Genomic DNA, 21,278 nt, shown 5'->3' with positions numbered 1-21,278 from the left:
TACAATTTTCCTCTTGGATTAGAGGATCAAACTAGATAAATTGGTAGCTATTATTCTTATCAGGATCATTAATATTTGGAGGAGTCCTCATCTGTCCAAATGGAGACAAAAATGTATGACCTTTAAGAATATTGTAAAGATTTCAAAATAATGTATGTAAAATGCAACTGACACACACTAGACATTATTTATTAATTCTCTTCCTCCTGCTATTCCTGGCTCTGCTGTTCATTCTGTTGTCTTGGATACATTTAGTTTCCTTAATAGTATTTTGCTCTTTCTACTTTGCAGTGTTTTTATTAAAACAAATGATATCCTTGGGGAACAAATAATAATTAACCTCAAACAGTAATAGTATAGCTTAATACATTATTTCTTCTATCCCTATTTATTTGATTTCTCCCCAAATAATTCAACATTTTCACTCACCTTTCCACTGTATGCGCTGAGTCCATATGTCGTGAGAGACTTTCCTCCAACCAAAACAACATCATCTCCAAATTTATAAGAAGATTCAAGAAGTGATTCAACTGTAAAAGGAACTGTTTCCATGCTCTCACGGTCCCGATCCCATTGGAAGAGGTCTCCATCCAGAGAAGGAATGATCATCTTATTCCCAAATACCTAAAACAAAATCTAACTTTTAAAGGCATAATAACTTTGAGCCTGACTTTCTCTGGTCTCCTTCAACAGTATGGGAGTTGGGGTAGTTCATCAACTAAAATACAATTTGAAACAATGGCCAGTCTCTCCTGGGGCCTACTAGAATACTAGAATACTCTAGTATTCTCAAACTCTGCTTGCTATGGGTGTCCCATAATGGTAAGCGAGCTGCCAAAAGGAAGTTTTGTGATCAAGTGAGTTCAAGAAGGGGTTATTACAGGAGTTCTTGCAGCAGTTAAGATGCTAACGTATGGGGCACCTGAGTGGCTCAGTTGGTTAGGTCCTGCAGAGAAAGTAACATCTGAGCAAACCCTTAACTTGGGGGAGTTAACCATATCTGGGAAAGAGCCTCTGTGAAGACCTTAAGGTGCAAGACAGTCCTTCACGTTGGAGGAAACACAAGGAACAGGAACAAGGCTATGGGGCAAGGGTGGAGGCATGGAGAGCAAGAGATGATGATTGCTCCAATTCAGGCAATAGCTGTTGCAGGCAGTCAGATTTGGGATATAACAGGAAGGCAAAGCCAACAGGATTTCATGGAGGAGTCCCTGTATAGTATAAGCAAAAGCACAGAGTTCAGGAAAACTCTAAAAAGTTTTTGGCCCTGAACATCTTGTTTCTTGAGAAAGAGTTATTAGTACATGGCTTTGTAACATTGACCTTTTGGCATTTAAAAATACATACATCTTGATTTACTTCAGCTAATGACACAACTATTTCCCTGACCAGGCTCAGAACTTTGGAAAAAAGGAATATAAAGAAGTATGAGTTTAATAAACAAACAAACAAACAAACAAAAAACCCCCCAAAAACAAGGGGCACCTCGGTGCTCAGTCAGTTAAATGTCTGACTCTTGATTTCGGCTCAGGTCATGATGTCAGGGTTGTGAGATTGAGCCCTATGTCCAGCTCTGGGCTCAGCAGGGAGTCTGCTTGAGGTTCTCTCCCTCACTTTCTGCCCCCCTCAAAATAAGTAAATGTTAAAAAGAAAAAGTCCAAAAATGATCTTAACTTTTTTTTACAGTAAAATTTCTCTATGTACTTCTTTGTTTCTCAAGTAGAATCCTATCTTCAAAGGGATACTTACCTGAAAATGCCCATATAGTCACTACAAGTGCTTACACATCCTCCCTTCCCTCTAGCTTGGCCCCACACCTCGGGATTCTCACTGGCTGGCAAAAAACCACTCCTCTCATCCACTTCTTTCATCTTCTAGTTCAAATCCCTGTACCTCCTGCCTGAAATATTATAATAGCCTCTTTACAGTTCTAAACTGGCAGTTTCCTCAATCTAAACTCTACGGTATCTTCTAGATTAATCTCTGAGTCAGAGTTAAGCTTGTTATGACATTATTCAAAAGACTTCAACAATTCTCCATTATCTTCTTATTAAAGACCCCAAATCCCAAGTCTGATATTTTCAAAGTCCTCTAAACATGACCTCAAACAACCTTTTCTTCCTTGTCTTCCACTTTTCCCCAAATGGGCAGAAATCAGGTCTCACCTCTGAGGCGTGATATTTAATATAATATTACTATTATTGTTCATTGATGTCATTGTCAATGTCACCTCTTCTCCCTGGAACACCCTCTGGTACCAACACTGCACACTGAAATCCCAGCTGGCCTTCTAGTTAGCCTCACTTACACTTTTGCTTTCAAGTCTAAGAAAATTTTTAGCAGCATAAGGTTGCTGACAAAGATCTTCCAGTTCCTTAACACTGTACTTACTGCTGTAACTATAAACTGAGATAGCATAACGTTCTCAAAAATTGTTTACTGTGCCTCTACAGTGCCTTTCTACAGTTTTTATACCATGGCTATAAAAGCAATGCACCCAAACTTAGTGCCCACATTTTGTTTTCCAATTCCACTGCCCACTGAAGGAAACAAGGCTCCTCACAGAAATGTCTGATTCCAGGGCTGGGGCATGAGAGGGAAAAGATGAGACTTCAACATCTTATTATTCTAGAGATTAAGGATGTGCACAATAAAGAAGCAAAGGGACACCTGGGTGGCTCAGTTGGTTAAATGTCTGTCTTTAGCTCAGGTCAGGATCTCAGGATCCTGGGACAGAGTCCCACATCAGGTTCCTTGCTCAGCAGAGAGCCTGCTTCATCCTCTGCCTGCCACTACCCCAGCTTGTGCTCTCTCTCTGAAAATAAATAAATAGGGGCGACTGGGTGGCTCAGTGGGTTAAGCCTCTGCCTTTGGCTCAGGTCATGATCTCAGTCCTGGGATTGAGCCAACATCAGGCTTTCTGCTCAGCAGGGAGCCTGCTTCCCCCTTTCTCTCTGCCGGACTCTCTGCCTACTTGTGAGTTCTCTCTGTCAAATAAATAAATAAAATCTTTAAAAAATTAAAAAAAAAAAAGGAAAAAGGAAAAGAAAATATAAAATCTTACAAAAAAAAAAAAAGATAGAAGTACACCACTGACCAAATCTGGAACAACTTAAGTACCAAAATAATAAATTACTGAATTATAAAGTACTAAGGGCCTACTTATAATAAATTGATAAACAAAACATGGCGGAGAAGGGAGGGCTCTTAACTGCAATTAAATGCCTTTAAATATGAAGGGAGGGACGAAGTTGGAAAAATCAAAAATTTGCAAACATTGTAGTAAACACTGTAAGCAAAAATCAGCAATGGTGTTAAATCTAGGAAGGTGGAAAATTTGATGAGGAGTAGGATAACTACACGGTCTTAAAGCATCTGCCCATGGACTGCTTATTAGTTAGACGAAACTAAAAACAGAAACAAACAACAAAAAAACCTAGTAATTATACAGTGGAGAATTTAGATAATACCCTGACCAGATGCTCAAAATCAACATCATCAAAGAGTGACAGATGTGATACCCTGACAGAGGGCACTTCCCCTGTGTAGGATTCTATGCTAAGAATTAACAATCTAGATCTAATCACCAGGGAACACTGGACAAGCACACAATGAAATTTCTTTTTCCTTTTTCTTTTTTTTTTTTTTGTGAGAGGGAGTGCATGTGGGAATGTGCATGCATACATGCGGGGGGGGGTGTGTGTGTGGTGGGGGGCTGTGGGCAGAGGGAAAGGGAGAGAATCTTCAGTAGACTCCATGCCCAGCTCTGAGCCTATCATGGGGCTTGAACTCACGACTCTGAGATCACAACCTGAGCTGAAAGCAAGAGTTGGACATTTAATCTACTGAGTCTCCGAAATGAAGAAATTTCCTTTTCTTTTTAACAAAAGAGTAGAGAGACTGTATTCTTCAGAATGTCAATATCATGAAAGACAAAGTCTGTGGGTAAATCTAGATTAAAAGAGTCTAACAAGACAAATAAATATACTACCTGACTCCAGACCAGAAGGTGTACTGGAAGTTAAGGACACTACAAAAGATATTACGGTGTCCTTTAGGGATATTGTGGGTTTGGTTCCACCTCAATAAAATGAGTCAAATGAATTTTTGGTTTCTCAGTGCCTGTAAAAGTTATGTTTATGCTATACTGTAGTCTATTAAATGTGTGCTAGCATTCTGTCTACCAAATTCTGTCTAACAAATCATGTACACAACTGAATTAAAAAATACATTTTTGTTAAAAAAAATGCCAACCATCATCTGAGTTTTCAGTTAGTCACAAACACTGATCACAGATCACCATAACAAATATAATGAAAAAGTCTGAAATACTGTGAGAATTACTGGTGGTGACAGACAGACGTGAAGTGAGCAAATGCTGTTGGAAAAATGGTGCTGACAGACTTGCTTGATGCAGGGTTGTCACAAACCCTCAATCTGTAAAAATGCAGTATCTGCAGAATATAGTAATACGAGGTATGCTTGTACGAGATAAACTCACAAAATGCAAAATGGATGGCAGATTAAAGTACCAATATAAATTTATGAAGTTGACAACTATGCTGTGATTATGTTAAGAGAATATCTCTGTTAGGAATAGATACTGAAGTATTTGAGAGTAAAGGACCCCAATGGATGGATAGCTGATTTATCTCCAAATGTTTTAGGGGAAAAAATTGCGTAGGAGAGGCTGTGGGAAAGAAAAAGTAAGAAAGAGAGACAACTCAAAAGATAAAGCAAACAAGGTTTGGGTAGGTAAACCTCAGTATAAAATGATTGATCCCCTTTTTTGGGGGGGTATCATTTTTACTTGTGTAACTTTTTGTAGTTTGAAATTATTTCCAAATAAAAGGTTGAAAAGAAAAGGATGGTACTCAAGAGCCATACAAGAGCTCTGTAATTAAACTCAGAAGGCTATATTATGAAAACAAACGTTCATCATAATTCTGGGTATTTGAAGATCACTATTGCTTTTTACTGAAAAAAACATCTGGAGGCACCTGGGTGGCTCAGTGGGTTAAAGCCTCTGCCTTTGGCTCAGTTCATGATCCCAGGGTCCTAGGATCGAGCCCCACATCAGGCTCTCTGCTTGGCAGGGAGCCTGCTTCCCTTCCTCTCTCTCTGCCTGCCTTTCTGCCTACTTGTGATCTCTGTCTGTCAATTAAATAAAATAAAAATCTTTAAAAATTTTTAATAAACTCTAAATGGGATCAATATACTGCCTCATACAGTTTTCACATTACTATCTTATTCTTTGCTTTCTTATTTTGTTTTTTAAAAATTAAAACTTTTCTTTTCATCTTTTGTAGAACGTCCATCTTGAAGTTGTCATTAAGAACCGAGTTAGGTCATTAGTATACATACCCTATGAAAACAGTATGTAGCTAATATGATCTCCCATTTTGAGTTACCTATCAGTGAGAAAATCAAGTATTTACTGCTTCCTACCCTTCATATTATGTTAGGTATTCTTTATTTTATTCACTAGAACAGTAAATTCAAATTATGATAAAGTTAAAAAATAGGTATTTCAGTCATCTGATCATATCAACAATAGTTCTAGTTAAGTACAAACAAGAAAAGCAGGTGTGCATCACTAAAAGAAAGAGGAAGAGGAGTCAGAGGGTCTGTAGGAAACAGATAACATTTATTTTTACTTGTTTCCTCTTCCATTAACCACCTCTTTTCTCCTAAAGCAGTAACAAACAGATCCTTAAGAAACATAATTAAGTGCTGCAAAAACCCCCAAAACTAAAAAACAAACAAAAAGCTGTCAGACTAATATGGACTACAATTCATCTCTGCTATAAGATGGATTTACATGCCTCCAAATGTAAAAGAAAACAAACTTTTGCACAGTTAAAAGTAGGGTTTAGTGCTCACTTTGGCCACACATATACTAAAAAAAAAAAAAATTAGACACATACGTACATACATACATACAGATACGTGGTTTAAACAAGCAAGAAGATTTGACATGATGGACCATACTGAGAAAAGCTGCCTTGTTTATAAAAGTGAAACCTTCAGCAGCATCAACTCGGTGAGAAAAGTGCAAAACCCAAAGCAATAAAAAAGCCTTCTGATTTAATACTTAATTATCATGTCATATTTCTGGAGGATGATTTTAAAAGCTCACTTTGAAATAGCTGCTCTTTGCTAATTGGCTGCTGATGAGTCATCCCCAGGGCTGCTAACCTTTGCACCAATCCTGGTGAAGTCTTTCAGGCTGCATATGTGAAAGCAGATGGCGCTTTTCCTTGACAGCCTCAAGAAATGCTATATGCACTCTGTTCAGGTAGTGAGATGACATCAGCCCTCACCAGAGCATTACCTCACCCTCCCAGCACAGGAATGAGTCACTCAGAGTCAGCTGCAAATCTCTTAGTAGAAAAAAATGTAGGTTACGGTGAAGTGATGCATTTTCACATTCCACTGATTCGTCTCCGTGAGCAGCTGTTTGCTCAGATTCGCTGCTCTGCCTCTCAGGCTAATTGCATGACTTGCTTCCTCTAGCAGTCATTTTTTTAAAATATAAATTCTTGTTATTTTATGGGCTTTTTTTTCCCCCCTCTTCCATTTGTTTTTTCCTGTTCATAATTTTAAAATAAAAGGTTATCGCATTCGTTGGCAAACTCATGCCAAAGAGCCAATCAAGATCTTTATCTCTGCAATCGCAAAGCAGTCTGGTAAAATAATTCAATTTCTATTTCTGAACAAAACCTAAATGGCATAATGAATACCAGTGGCACATGTAATCAGGGAGCACTATTTGAAATTAGAGTGTGAAAATAAAAATTCTATTGCTAAGTGACAGAAGGAACTTCAACTGAGAAAAATGTAGGATGTGCTACTACTAAAATGAATATAATCAGCAATAAATACACAAATTCTTGTAACTGTATAAAATACATTTTTAAAATTTGGTTCTTCCTTCTTTTTCTATGTACCCCCACCCCTCATCATGAGCACATATACTTTTGGGGGTATATCCAACTTTATTTTAACTTATTCTGGACATTCTCAAACATACAAAGTATAAAGAGACAATCCCTCACGCATCTATCACTCAGTTTCAACAAGTAGCAAATTTTGCCAATTGTTTCATCTGTTCTCCATCCACCCAGGACATATATTTGTTTACTAGAATGTTTTAAAGTAAATCCCAGACATCATGCCGTTTCACCTATAAATACTTCAGGGATTCATTGCTGAGAAGTAACTACCATGTAAATATCACATCTAAAAGAACCGAGAGTAATTCCTTAAAATCATCTAATATTTATATTTCCCTGATTGTCTCAAACATATACAATTGGTTTTCTCCAACAAGGAATTCAAACTCTATGTATTAAATTTGATTCTTTTCTGCCCTCGTAGGAGCCCCTCTAACTCCCTCTTTTACGCACTGATTTGCTTGAGAAACCAGAATATTATTTATCTGCAGACTGTCCCAGAGTTTGGCTTTTGCATGTCATTTAACTTGTTCCTTTATCCTCTGTATTTTCTTGAAAGTGTGTTTTCTTATAAGATTACTGCATAGGTGGGACACCTGGGTGGTTCAGTCAGTTGAGCGTCTGTCTTCAGCTCAGGTCATGATCCCAGGGATTGAGTCCCACATCAAGCTCAGCCAGGAGGCTGCTTCTCCCTCTGCCTGCTCTGCCTGCCGTTCCCCCTGCTTGTGCTCTCTCTCTGACCCCCCCCCCCCAAAAAAAGACTACTTCATAGGTAGCACTATACACCTTCTGTTACATCAAAGGCCAGCAAGCTACAGCTTAGAATCCAAACCTGACCCACTGCCTGTTTTGTAAGTAAAGCCTTATAGGGTCACGGTCATACCCATTTATTTATGTATTATCTGCTTTCCCCCACAACTACATAGACCATCAGGCCCACAAAGCCCAAGATACTCACTGTCTAGCCCTTTATAGAAAAAATTTGCCAACCCCTGTGCTATGTCATATTTGTTACTATTAATCAGTAGATTTGGGGAAGTCAGCCTGATCTCTCCATTTTAAAGTGTTCCATCACCTTTTCGCCATCTGACTATCAATTGTTCCTTATTTCAGTAAAGGAACAAAATCATGACATCTAATCCTGTATCTTCCTGCATTTATTAATGAGAGTTTTTCTATAAATAAGAAGTTTCTCTCCTGTAGCCTTGGAAGCTAGATTTACATACACTATTATTTTCTCAAGGGGTGATTCAGACGTTAAATCCTTTCAAATCTAAAGAGTTGCATCCAGTGTTCCCTGACCAGGAGAGAGGGAAAAAGAGTACGCTGGTCTTGAGAGATACAAAAGCCAAGTCCCAAGTACAAGCTAAAAAGCAATAAAGTTAAAAGGGAAGAGAAGGTGAACAAAAGGGGTCATAAACAGCATATGATAAGACTCAGACCTGTCAAGAGTACAGATAAGGAAGAAGGAACAAAGGCTATGAGAAAGGACAGGAAAAAACTATTCTGGAATATTCACTAAAGGGGCACATCTCAAGAACTTGTCCCACCTCAAGAACTCTAAGCATCTCTAGAATAACACAAGAGTTGATGCTTCCAATGATGATCTCAAGGAATAAAAAGATAAAATTCACGAAGACTGGGAAGATGTCAAGTACAAGAAAAGCATTCCACTGGAAGTGTTAAATTGTTGACTTTTATTAGATGGAAATCCCCTTTTCTCTGAACAATTACTTTGCTGGCCATGCTAGCTGTTTTGCTAACATGGGGCTACAGCAGGCATCCAACAAATGAAATGGAGCTGTGTGCACACGGTAATGAGTGCACCTCACCCAGCTTCATTTCTGGGTCCCTGACTCTACATGTCACTTGCTGTGTGACCTTGGACAAAACCAACACTACACTGTTTTATGAAACTCCCCACACTGGGGCGCCTGGGTGGCTCAGTGGGTTAAAGCCTCTGCCTTCGGCTCAGGTCCTGATCCCAGGACCCTGGGATTGAGCCCCGCATCAGGCTCTCTGCTCAGCAGGAAGCTTGCTTCCTCCATTCTCTCTCTCTGCCTGTATCTCTGCCTACTTGTGATCTCTGTCAAGTAAATAAATAAAATCTTAAAAATAAAAAACCTCCCCACATTAACTTACTGTACTTGATCCTCAAATTCAGTCTCCGTGGCTATTTTTTTAAAGATTTTATTTATTTATTTGAAACAGAGAGAGCGAGCGAGCGCAAGGGGAGAGAAGGGGCAGAGGGAGAGGGAGAAGCCGACTCCCTGCTGAGCATAAAGCCCGACACGGGGCTCAATCCCAGGACCTTGAGATCAGGACCTGAGCCAAAGTCAGACACTTAGGGGACTGAGCCATCCAGCTGCCCCTCCATGGCTATTTTCAAAGGTGTGTCTTTTGGTCCCCAGACAGCTGATGTTTCTTCCTCTCTGGGGATCCACAGGCCTCCTGCTTTTCTCCACTCCTATCCCTGTTGTCCCAATTCCTCCAAGGTCAGAACAGAAAGGGATTTTGACATTCTCTGGAATTAAATTAAGACCAAAGGAGGATTTAGGAGTGACTTAAAAACAGGTACAGAAAGGAAGAACAGGAGTATGTTTACATAAGGTGAGTTCTGAGTGCCTGAGAGAGCTCTCCAGGCAGAGACGTTAAGGAGGCATTTGCCTGCACAGGTCTGCAGCTAAGAGGAAAGGTCTGGGCTGGAGAGAAAAATAAGAATTGCTGCTGTCATAGGAACAGAGACACAATCTCCTTGAAAGAGAATAGGGTGAGAAGGTGACCTATACCCAAACTTCTAGAATTCTAAAATTTAAAAATTCTGGCAGAACAATGAGTCAGAGAAAAAAGTGCTTCAAGTGATCGGTTTTAGCAGAATTTTAGGAACTTTCCTATTTTCTTCCAGGTTGCCCCAACTGCTAGTTGGTGTGAATACTTTGCAAAGATTTATAAATATAAATACTTCCATAGTTAGAGATAACTGGCTTGTAATACAAATGCCTCACAAGGAAACCATCTGCTTCATCACAGTCTCATGGAAAGTCTCAAAGCAGTAAAGAATGTCAAGAAACCCTTTCCATTTTGAATGTGGAGGAATCTTTCCCACTTAAAATCTTTCATTGGTTTCCAATGGCTCAGGATAAAATCCCAAATACTCAACACAGCTTCCTAGGCCCTGTTATTAGCTGGCCCTGGCCTCCCTCAACAGGCTCATCTCTCCTACAACCCCCCAGCCCGCACGCTTGTTGCCATCCTCCGGTAATTCTCACCGCCAAGGCCTCCACACAGGCCATTTCCTCTCCCGGAGCAGTCTTTCCCTGCTGCTCTGCCCACCTCTTGCCTGGGCAGCTCCTTCTCCTCATGGGATCTTGGTTGTAAACACTGTCTCTTCTGAGAAGGCTTCTCTGGCCTCCTATCTACATAGGCCAGGCCTCCTTGCTAAGTCTCTTCATTCCACCCACGCATGTGGCCGTTGCCACAACTACATTATTTACACTGTAATTATTCCAGCTGGCTCCACATGATGCTTCATGAGTTCCACGAGGGCAAGGATCACCATGTGTCCTGGGCGCTGCTGTACAGTGCACAGTCCTGCCAGACTCCCACCCCACTAAAAAGGGGTTCCGTTTGGGATATGTTAAGTTCAGGTACCTTTGACACCCCACTAGGGATGTCTAAGAGGCATTAAGTGCTCACGATATGCTAAGCAGCATGCTAAGTCTGCTATATACATGACGTCTTTCAGCAAATCTGGGTAAAGCACATTAAGAATTATAACTATTATTATAGAAAATGCAAATACATAAGTACTGAAGTATTTCAAAAAGCATGAAGCACTGTTGTTCAAGATACTGAATGAAGCCACTCGGGGCAGAACACATAAGAGAGGAGAATAGAGGACGAGGGACAGGCCCAAAGCTCAAAGTCTGGCCAGCTCCAGAAGGACCCAGCAGGGAATGGTAAGCAAGTTGAACCTTATTTTAAATGTAATAGGGAGGCTTTAGGCAGAGGAGAAACAGGTTGATGTAGTCTTTTAACGGCATTCAGATGGCAGCATGGAGACTGCTGAGAGCAGACAACAGAGGAAACAGGGGAGCAATTGGGAGGCCTGTGCAGTGGTCCAAGGGAGGTGGTGGGGGCTTGCATCATGAGGAGCCATGGTGCTGAAGAGAATAAATGGGTCAATGGAATGTTTTGGAGGGAGAGCAAAGGGACTTGTTAATGGAGCAAGTCTGGAAGACAGTGAAATGAAAGGAACTCAAGGATGACTTGTAGGTTTCACCTAAGCCACAGGGAAGACTGAGGTTGAGGTTGCAGATACTGATTTGATGTGACTTTTAAACCTTCCTCTACATAGAGATGTAAAGTCAGCCATCAGCTCTATCAGCAGAGATGTATCTGGAGTATCAACAGCACACAGGTTCTGTTTAATTCCAAGAGCCCAGAGATCATAATTTATTAACCAGTATCCTTTTGAAATACAAAAAATGTTCATAAAATAGTGTTATTCATGATTTTAAAATTTAGAAACAACCTACAACCAACAACATTTTAAGGAACATACAAGTTGTTTCTAAATTTTAAAATTATGAATACGCTATGATGAACATCTTTTATATTCCAGGTTCTTTCTTTAGGAAAGACTGCCAGAAAAGGAACTCCTGGGAATTTTCCCCCAATGTATGGATTTCTTTTTAATTGTAATTTGAAATAATTTTAGATTGAGAGAAAAGTTGCAAATTAGTACAAAGAGTTTCTATAAACCTTTCATCTAGCTTCCCCTAATGTTACCATCTTGAAATTTAGAAATTGGAAGAATGTCATTAATAAATTATAGACTATTTAAATTTCACGAGTATTTTCACTAATGTCCTTTTTCTGGTCCAGGATCCAGTCTAGGGTTACATACTGTATTTTCATATTTTTCTGTTTCCTACAATCTGTAACAGTTCCTTAGTCCTGCTGTTGTTCAAAGCCTTAGACCTTAAGGCTTTTGAAGAGCACCAGTCAGGTGTTTTGTAGAATGTCTCTAAATGTGATTTTGCCCAATGGTTTTTCGTGATTAGATTGAAGTTATGCATTTTTGGCAAGAAAACTACAGGAGTGATGTTGTACCCTTCTCACTGCATTGTATCAGGAGGCTCCTAAGGATGGTAAGTCTTCTTTTCGTTGATGTTAACCTTCATCACTTCGTTAAGGAGATGTCTGGTATCTGCTGGATTTCCCCACTGTACAATTCCTTTTTTTCCCTTGTAAAGAATAAATATTTGAATGATGGGAGATTTTTTAAGACTATGCAAAAAAAAAAAAAAAAAGCATGAAGCATCAGAAAGAGGACAGGGACTTGTCCAAAGATCTAGGTTTGAGTCTTGGCTTTATCATATTGGACAGATCTCTGACCCATTTTGAGCTCTAATTTTGTCATCTGAAAAACAGGAGCTAATAAGAATATTTATTTTATGGGGCACCTGGGTGGCTCAGTAGATTAAGTGACTGACTTTTGATTTCAACTCAGGTCATGATCTGAGTCTTGAGATTAAGCACTGAGTTGGGCTCCACGCAGGGCGTGGAGCTTGCTTAGGATCCGCAACCCCCCTTCACATGCGCGCTCTCTCTAAAATAACATTTAAAAAGAATATTTTACAAGGTTATGTAAAGATTAAATAAGAATGGCTTTGGTATCACTTTATACACTATAAAATAATAATTAAAAAAAAGTTGTTATGTATACGTAATGCTACTCTGAATCTCTAACATAATTCATGTGTATATGCATATATATGTATACTTATTAAAGAAAAAATGTTTGAAACAAAATATAAACTCTTCATTTGAGTAGTTATGAATTCATCATGAACCTTCCTTTATTCTCTACAAGGTAACTTCAGAAAGTAACTATGGTTCATGATCACCAAATTTCAAAAATTGCAAAAAAGCTTTTAGCATTTAAATAGCTTCTCCAAAAGTAAATTCAAGGAGAAAGCAGAAAGCTTAACTATGCCATATCAATTATTTCTTTCCCAACCCTGGATTTACAACACCCCTTTTAAAAAAAACAAAGCCTCAAAGGTAAATAAAGAGGAATTCAATGTAAGGATTAAATACACCAAACTGTACCAGTCTTGATTTACCAGAAATCTCTATCAATCCTAAATGCTCCTTTATCACGTAGAAGTTCTAAAGGATTGTAAACTACTTTATTTATCACAAAGATGAACAATATTAAAGTTAACAGGCATATTTTTGCATATGTTGTTTCCTTAAAAATGATACACTGTGTATTCAACATAAAATGGCTAACTTTTAATAAACAAAAACCAGTAAGTAACTAGATGACTAGATGCCAGAATTGACTTCCTGTGACTTTCAAAGAAAAAAAATGTTCTAGCACTGTACTAAGGAAATACTTTTTTTATTTCCCAGAAAACCTTGAAATTATCATGATAGGGAGAAAAAAGAAAGCTTTTCTGTTGAAAGTAAAGTGTTCCTGGGAATCATACTTCACAAACTAAGGAAGGGGGCACGGTTATCAACTACTAGATGATCTAACGTGAGGGATTATGAGGTCTTTCGGTAGATCTGGGTATTAGAGAAGGCATCCCACGTGATGTGCTTAAGAGGAAATGTAGACTTTTTTTTTTTTTTTCTTAAAAAGGAAATGCTGAAGAAAAAACAAATCCTGAAGCCTTTTGGTTATTTCTTGTCATCAAAGATTGTGAATTAACACCCAGAGCAGTGAGATGCCAAGGAGATAATGACTATTTCATTCATTCTTTTTTTTTTTTTAAATCAAAGATCTTATTTATTTATTTATTTGAGAGAGAGAGAGAGAGAGAGAGAGAGAGCGAGCAGGGGGAGTGGGAGAGACAGAAGCAGGCTTCCTGCAGAGTAGGGAGCCCGATCCCAGGACCCTGGGATCATGACCTGAGCCCATGGGCAGATGATTAACGACTGAGCCACCCAGGCACCCCTGAGCCACCCAGGTGCCCCTATTTCATTCTTTCTTTCCTCAAACTACATTCGACCTATAGAACAAAATACCTCAAAAAGTACTGAGGTAAAAGTTAGTTTTAGACATACTTTTCACATTCACAATGAAAAACACCGATTTTAGTAACTTCCTCTCCCTTCATTTAGATCATTATACATTCATGAAGTAGGTAATATGCATGCGAAGTCAATTTCCTAAAAAATAAGGTCAAATCAATTTCTCATTTAGCAACATGCATGCTAGAGTAAACTGGTTTAGTTCACAGCAATGCTTTCACCCATGCTAAGGGATTAATAAAACAAAATTAAATCAAAGCACTGTTTCATTTCTATAATTAAAAGAAAAGCAATTAACCTAAGCAATTATTTACATATTGCATTGCTACATGACTGAATTGAGAGTGACTTTTCCAAATATATTGCAATCTTCAAGGATAGATCCAAGCCCAAAATGTGCTGGTTTATGCACAAATGAAAAAACTAAAATGACCAGACACCTTTCAGTGTAAATTGGAGAATCTTTAAAACAGATTACGGATCTTCTCTTAATAAAAGCACTATCCTCACCGTCGACTAATGAATTCTTTGTGAGCAAATCAAGTTAACCATTAAGAGTATACCCTTTTCAAAGGCTCTCCTCACCCCCACCTATGAAGGCCCTTCTCAATGAATGCAGTCTGATGAGGGGTGAGGAAGAAGCTGGAAAGCTCTAGCATCATAGTTGTCTGTTTCTGCACCTGTCTGAAATAGAAAGGCGGTGTCCCTAGGGGAGAAACATGCCAAAAATAAAACAAAACCCCAAACTCTAACTATAGACTTATAATAGAGTTGTTTGTTCTTTTTAAGAGGGGGAAGAAAAAGGCATTTTAACAGAAAACTGAAACAAAAGAACAAATATGGTATCTCTAAAGGTATAGGTATTATCTAAGGACAAACTATTCACATGTATATAATTATAACATGCATTCTAAATAAAGATAAGGAAGGTCTCAGTGTTTTTATGAATGTGCTCCAAACACAGAAAAGTGGATAGTTCAAGAATATTATATCTACTTAGATTTGAAGTGTGATCCAAGTGTCACCCACAGACCCCAAAGAAAAACTATGCCAATAATTTACAGAACAAAATTTTAAGACAACCAAGGAGAGGCGCCAGGGTAGCTCAGTTGGTTAAGTGTCTGCCTTTGTCTCAGGTTGCAATTCTGGGGTCCTGGGCTCAAGCCCCACACCAGGCTTCCTGCTCAAAGGGGAGTCTGCTTCTCCCTCTGCCCCTCCCCCTGCTGGTACAAACACACACACATACTCGCTCTCTCTCTTTCCCGCAAATAAATAAATAAAAGCTTTCTCTCCCTCTCTCTCAAATAAATAAACAAAACCTTTAAAAAGAAAATAAGACAACCAATTAAGAACTACAGCCAAACCTCCTCAATGCTTTTTCTAGGTTTAATTTGCATATAAATTACCAGAGGAAAGCAAATCAGATTTCACCTCAGGTGGTCTTCTCAAAAATTAAAAACAAAATACTCAGCTACTATTATGTAAGTATTAGGCTTAAAACCTAGGGCACATCTGTTATAGCTAATGGAGTAAACTTATACACACACACACACACACAGTTTTAGCTTGGTTTATTATCATTATTCTTTTGAGGAAGTTTGTAAATACCTAATCAAGAGGAAAGAGTGGCAAATCAGATCTGTGTCCCAAGATACCTCAACCTTCCAACATCAGACTATTCTAAATATAATGTAAAATGCTTGTTTAATGAAACCATCAATCTCTCTTATCCTCTAGGAATTTATTTTTTCACTGACATAATCAAAACCCCACTAAAGCAACATAATACAGTATTTTATATGCCTTTTGGATCAGAGAAGGTTAAAGATCATATCAGAACAGGCCAGGAGGCAATAACATATGCACCTAATGGTAATTTCTAATGAATTGAGTGCTTTATTTATTTATTTATTTTAAAGATTTTACTTATTTACTTGACACATAGAGAGAGATCACAAGTAGGCAGAGAGGCAGTCAGAGAGAGGGGGAAGAAGCTCCCTGCCGAGCAGAGAGCCTGATGTGGGGCTTGCTCCCAGGCAGAGGCTTTAATCCACTGAGCCACCCAGGCGCCCCAAGTGATTTAGTTTTTAAAAGAATCCTTAAATGTAGTTTAAAAAAAAAGGAAGGGGCGGGTTAATGCCTCTGCTTCGGCTCAGGTCATGATCCCAGGGTCCTGGGATAGAACCCCACATTGGGCTCTCTGCTAGGCAGGGAGCCTGCTTCCTCCTCTCTCTCTGCCTGCCTCTCTGCCTACTTGTGATCTCTATCTGTCAAATAAATAAATAAAATATTTTTTTTTTAAAAAGGGGCGGGGAGTTGAAAACTCCCTCTAGATAGTTTACTTACATGTATCATGTCTCTGATGGTACTTGATCCCTGAAGTTGCAGCAATCTTTAAGATTTAGTACAATCCCATAATTTTACAGAGAAGGAAATTAAAGCTCTGTTGAACTGAAGGATTTAGCTGGGCCATCTAGTCAGTTAATTGAAGAACCCTGACATTCCAGAACTCAAGATCCTGAATCCAAGCTCCTCCTCCATAATCCTACACAGTGTAAGAAGTTCCTGTGTGGCTTTATTATTTCAGCAAAAGTACATGTGATTCATCAGCAACTGCTCTATCATTAATAACTTAAAATTTTTTTTTAATTTATTTATTTATTTGAGAGAAAAAGAAAGATAGCAAGAGAAAGCATGAGCAGGGGCAGGGGAAAGGGAGAGGGAAAAGCAGGCTCCCCACTGAGCAGGGAGCCTAAACCAGGACTGGACCCCAGGACCCTGGGTTCATGACCTGAGCCAAAGGCAGATGCCCAATTAACTGAGCAACCCAAGTGCCCCAGTAACTTAAAAATTTTTATACAGTTGGGGCACCTGGCTGGATCAGTTGGAAGAGCATGCAACTCTTGATCTTGGGGTTGTGATTCAAACCCCATGGGGGTGGTGGAGATTGCTCAATAAATAAAAGTTTAAAAAATTATTACACAGTCTATCAAATCCTTTTCATTAGATTAATAAGTGGCTTTACTAATTGCTCCACAGGGAATATATCTTCCCTGATCTTCTAGGTTTTATCTGTTTCCTCTTCATAGCATTCTTGATGAAAGCATGGAAAGAGCAACATTCTAATACAGAGGTCCCCACGTGGAGCCATGGATCTACCTCCTGTCATCTGGATGGTTTTGCCTTTATCTCTGTACCAAACACTGGGCTTCAGACAGAGAAAATTAACTATTTCTCACAAAAAGTTAGGGCCCTTCATAAAATACCGGATCAGGTGCATTTAAAAAGGTAACATAGCTCTATGCATCATATTCAAGGCATTTCAAATAGCAATTTTTTATCTTCTTTCTGTGGTATTTTAAGATTTTATTTATTTATTTGAGAGAGTGAGAGAAAGTGAGTGAGAGAATGAGTGGGGAGGAGGGGCAGAGGGAAAGGGAGAAACAAACTCCCTGCTGAGCAGGGAGCCCAACTTGGTGCTCCATCCCGGGACCCTGGGATCGTGACCTGAGCTGAAGGCAGACACATAACCGACTGAGCCACCCACGCGTCCTTTTTGCGGTATTTTGTCCAACTTCTGAACACAACTTGTAGATGCTGAGCAACGCATACCTTGCTGAGGAACAGATGACTCAAGCTCACAATACTTTCCTATTCATCTTACACAAATATTCTTATAATATTTCTATCCCATACTAGATCAGCAATTCTCAAACTGTGGTCTGCATATGCTTTTAGAGGTGCACAGAGTTAAGAAGCTTTGCTACTCAGGTGTTATTTGCTTCCTTACTGCAGTGATATTTGCACTGAGGATATAAAAGCAATGGTGACTAGGGGCGCCTGGGTGGCTCAGGCGGTTAAGCGTCTGACTCCTGATCTCAGCTCAGGTCTTGATCTCAGGGTCATGAGTTAAAGCCCCAATGCTGGGCTCCATGCCCTACTTAAAAAAAAAAAAAGAAAAGGAAAGAAAAAGAAAAAGCAATGGTGACTAAAACTGCTGGTGCCTTAGCACGAAAATCAAGAGAATCAAGCACCAAACTAGCAGTCATTGTACTTTTCACTGGTATATACTCAGAGCAAGAAGAAAAAAAAAAAAAGAAAAGAAAAAGGGAAAGAGAAAAGTTTCCCTTAAGAATGTTCTGATGAAGCAATAGAAAGTATTAATTTCATTCTTTCGGGACCTGAGCACACATCTTTTTACTCTTCTGGCATGCCCCCAGAGGATGTACGCAAGAGCACCCTGCCACATACCGAATGAAACACATCTTGTGTGGTCGAGTTGTGAACTGTCTGTTCACAGAGCTCTGTTTCTACTTAAAAAACTGAGGGGAAAAAGATGTTTATGAGACTTGGGTATCTGTCCGGTATTTTTTTCAAAAATATACAAAGTCACCCTCTCACTTGAAGGAAAACAACAGATTATATTTGTGATAAAATTCAAGTTTTCAAGTGAAAATTAGAATTTGGGAAAACCTCTCCCTACCAGCATGAGCTCAACAGTTTTCCAGGACTTAGAGACTTTTCTGATGAGATCAGTGGTAATAATAACAAATTTGATTTTTAAAATATTCTATCTACCAAGAAATAGGTCAACATCTGGAAGATCTGTATAACTTGTTGAATCAACATTTATCAAAGATGTTAGAACATCATGCATGAGTAAAAGGCAAGACAGACATATGGATGTTGATGTAACCCAGTACAGAATGTTCATTGATATGGTTTCAGATCCAACAGTGCAACTAACCTTTAAGAAATTTCCACTTGTTTTGGTATAGTATCAAAAAAGAATGATCCAATCATTCTGAAAAGGCTTCTAAAATACATCTTCCTTCTCTAACTACATATATGCATGTGCCTGGATTTTCTTCTTCATATAGTTCAACCAAAACAACAGCACAACGCATTGAATGCGTTGAAGCAGATATGAAAACCGTTTTCTTCTATTAAACTAGAAACTAAAGAGCTTTATAAAAGTATAAAACAATGCCACCACTCTTCTCACTAAAATATTTTTAAACAAGAAACAATTCTTCATAAAAATATGTTTTTATGCTATCATCAATGGGTTCATTTTTTTAAATGATTTAATAACAAGTCTTTAAAATTTCTTTTTTAATCTCCAACATGATTTAAGTCTAGATAGACATAACCTATGGAAAAAGCTCTTTGGAACTCTCCACAATTTTTAAGAATGTTTAGGGTCCTGGGACATAACAGTCGGAGCCCTGCTCTACTAGATGAGCAGTCTGAGTTTGTGATGCGGAGGTGTACCCACAACGGGGAGATGGCCCCAGAGCAGGCAGAATGGAGCACAGTCAGGCAAGCCCGGGTTCAACTGCAGCTTTATCATCCAGCCAGTCTGCAATTTCAAGCAGATAACTTCTCTGAGCTTCCGTTTCCTCTTCTACAAAATGATACCAACACATCAACCTCAGGAGGATCTTTATGAGGATTATACTGTGTGTAAAGTACATAAGGTGTATATTACAACTCCGAAAACAGTGTTGTTTCAAGAAATGGTCTTAAGAACCTGGCGTAGCAGTAAAGTCTAGTAAACCTGTCATGTTACCCCAGAGGGTCAGTATCTTTAGATTTTCTGTTTTTTTCCCATAAAATAGAAAATGAAAATCTGGATAATGCAAAGAGGCCTCAGGATTCTTCTCCTGCATGGAAGGCGGCCAGTGAGCTTTTCATTTATTGTGTAAGAGTGACACAATGAAACTTCACAAATATGCTTGAGATTCAACATTTCACAAGTGTTCTAGCCAAAGGCTCTGGGGTTTGCAGTGGGTGGAAAGGAGGGCACTTAAAACAAGAGAGCCCTAATAAACCACAGAAAATGGTATGGACTAGGAACAATGAGAAAGTTGAACTGTACTTAAAAAAATGGCTAACATATTTTAAACACACTCAATAGCACTCAAGATATTACAACTATTTGCATCTACTATGTCAAACCATGCAATTTATCTTTTGTCCATGTGTCTATTTTACTTTGCAAACACACACATGCTTTGTACCACTAAGACACACCATAATATTACCTCAGATGTAAACAGCTTATAATCTTCTGATTTTGTTGATCATCTTTTTTATCTAGTTTAAAAAATAAAGCAAAATATGCATACCCAAGCATAATCCCAGCAGAACACAAATCAATGAATGTTTAGCTTAAATGGCAATTCATCTGAATATTATACCTGATTCAAATTTAATAATGTAATTTATAATAAAATTGCTATTTATATTAATTTATATTAATAATTCACAATACAACAGAAGTTCAGTATTCTTCACAGATATTTTCAGCAAACTGTATGGTTTGATAAATAGTAAGTACTCTGAAAGCCTTGTCAGGGCTTAGCATACACAGAGGTGGGCAGTGCTGTTTCCCTAAGAATCTGCTTGGGTGCTCAAGGAAAGCATCCAGGCTGAGTTTACAGAAGAGCAGATGGGGTACTGGTAGCAGTATTCCCATCAGAAAATTCCATCACCACTAATCAGGTCATTCTTAAGTCCCTCATGTTAGGTTTTGTCTTTTTCAAAGTTGATACCAGCTTTTAGTTTTGTTTTGTTTTTAAGTAGGCTCCATACCCAGCATGGAGCCCAATGCAGGGCTTGAACTCATGACCCTGAGATCAAGACCTGAGCTGAGATAAAGAGTTGGATGCTTCTCTGACTAAGCCACCCAGGGGCTTCTAGAAAGCTTTCTGAAAGGGAACAACTGATGATGAGAGAAAAACAACAACAACAACAACACCCAGAGAGAGTGTCCCAGAGGAACAGACTGGTTAGATAGAAGGCTGAGGGTATTCTGGAAAACAGAGGTGACAGCTTCTATGTTAGCAGTTATAACCCAAAAGAGGGACTTACTTAGTTTAATGATTTAAACTAGAGAATAAGGCTCTAGAAGAGGATAGAAACTTCATCTATCAGAGTCCAGATAAAAGGTGAGAAAAATAAACACTCATTTAACCCACCCTGAACCTCAACAGAGTAGGCAGTGTCCTTACTTATTGATGAGGACACTAAAGTTCTGAGGACCTAAGTTGCTGCCCAAGTCTTGAGGTCATGTGTCAGTCGAGTTTTTAGATGCACCAGCTCTCCTTTTGTTTTTGCAAATAATCAAATTCTTAGAAAATTTCATGCTTACAATTAGGATGTATGCTTAAGGCAAAAAGCAGGGAATAATTTATGGGATTTTGCAGTATGTATTTCTAACTAAGATGCAGTTAATAAGTTACTTATATTTGTTTTGTTATTCCTAGGCAC

At 38.8% G+C, this 21,278-nt stretch overlaps 1 protein-coding gene across 2 annotated transcripts in view; it reads right to left on the bottom strand.

Annotated features, from left to right (window-relative positions):
• Positions 1-21,278, bottom strand: part of EIF2AK3 (eukaryotic translation initiation factor 2 alpha kinase 3) — a 65,590-nt gene that overhangs the window by 31,933 nt on the left and 12,379 nt on the right. For both annotated transcript variants that reach the window (XM_082745418.1, XM_082745419.1), the window contains exon 3: positions 430-624. In XM_082745418.1, coding sequence (XP_082601544.1) covers positions 430-624 — 195 coding nt within the window. The remainder of the gene's footprint in view (positions 1-429; positions 625-21,278) is intronic.

The sequence above is a fragment of the Mustela nivalis genome, assembly GCF_964662115.1.
Source record: "Mustela nivalis genome assembly, chromosome: 8".
NCBI classification, from domain to species: domain Eukaryota; kingdom Metazoa; phylum Chordata; class Mammalia; order Carnivora; family Mustelidae; genus Mustela; species Mustela nivalis.
Note: the sequence above shows the minus strand (reverse complement) of the source record. Positions and strands in the feature narration are given on the sequence as shown.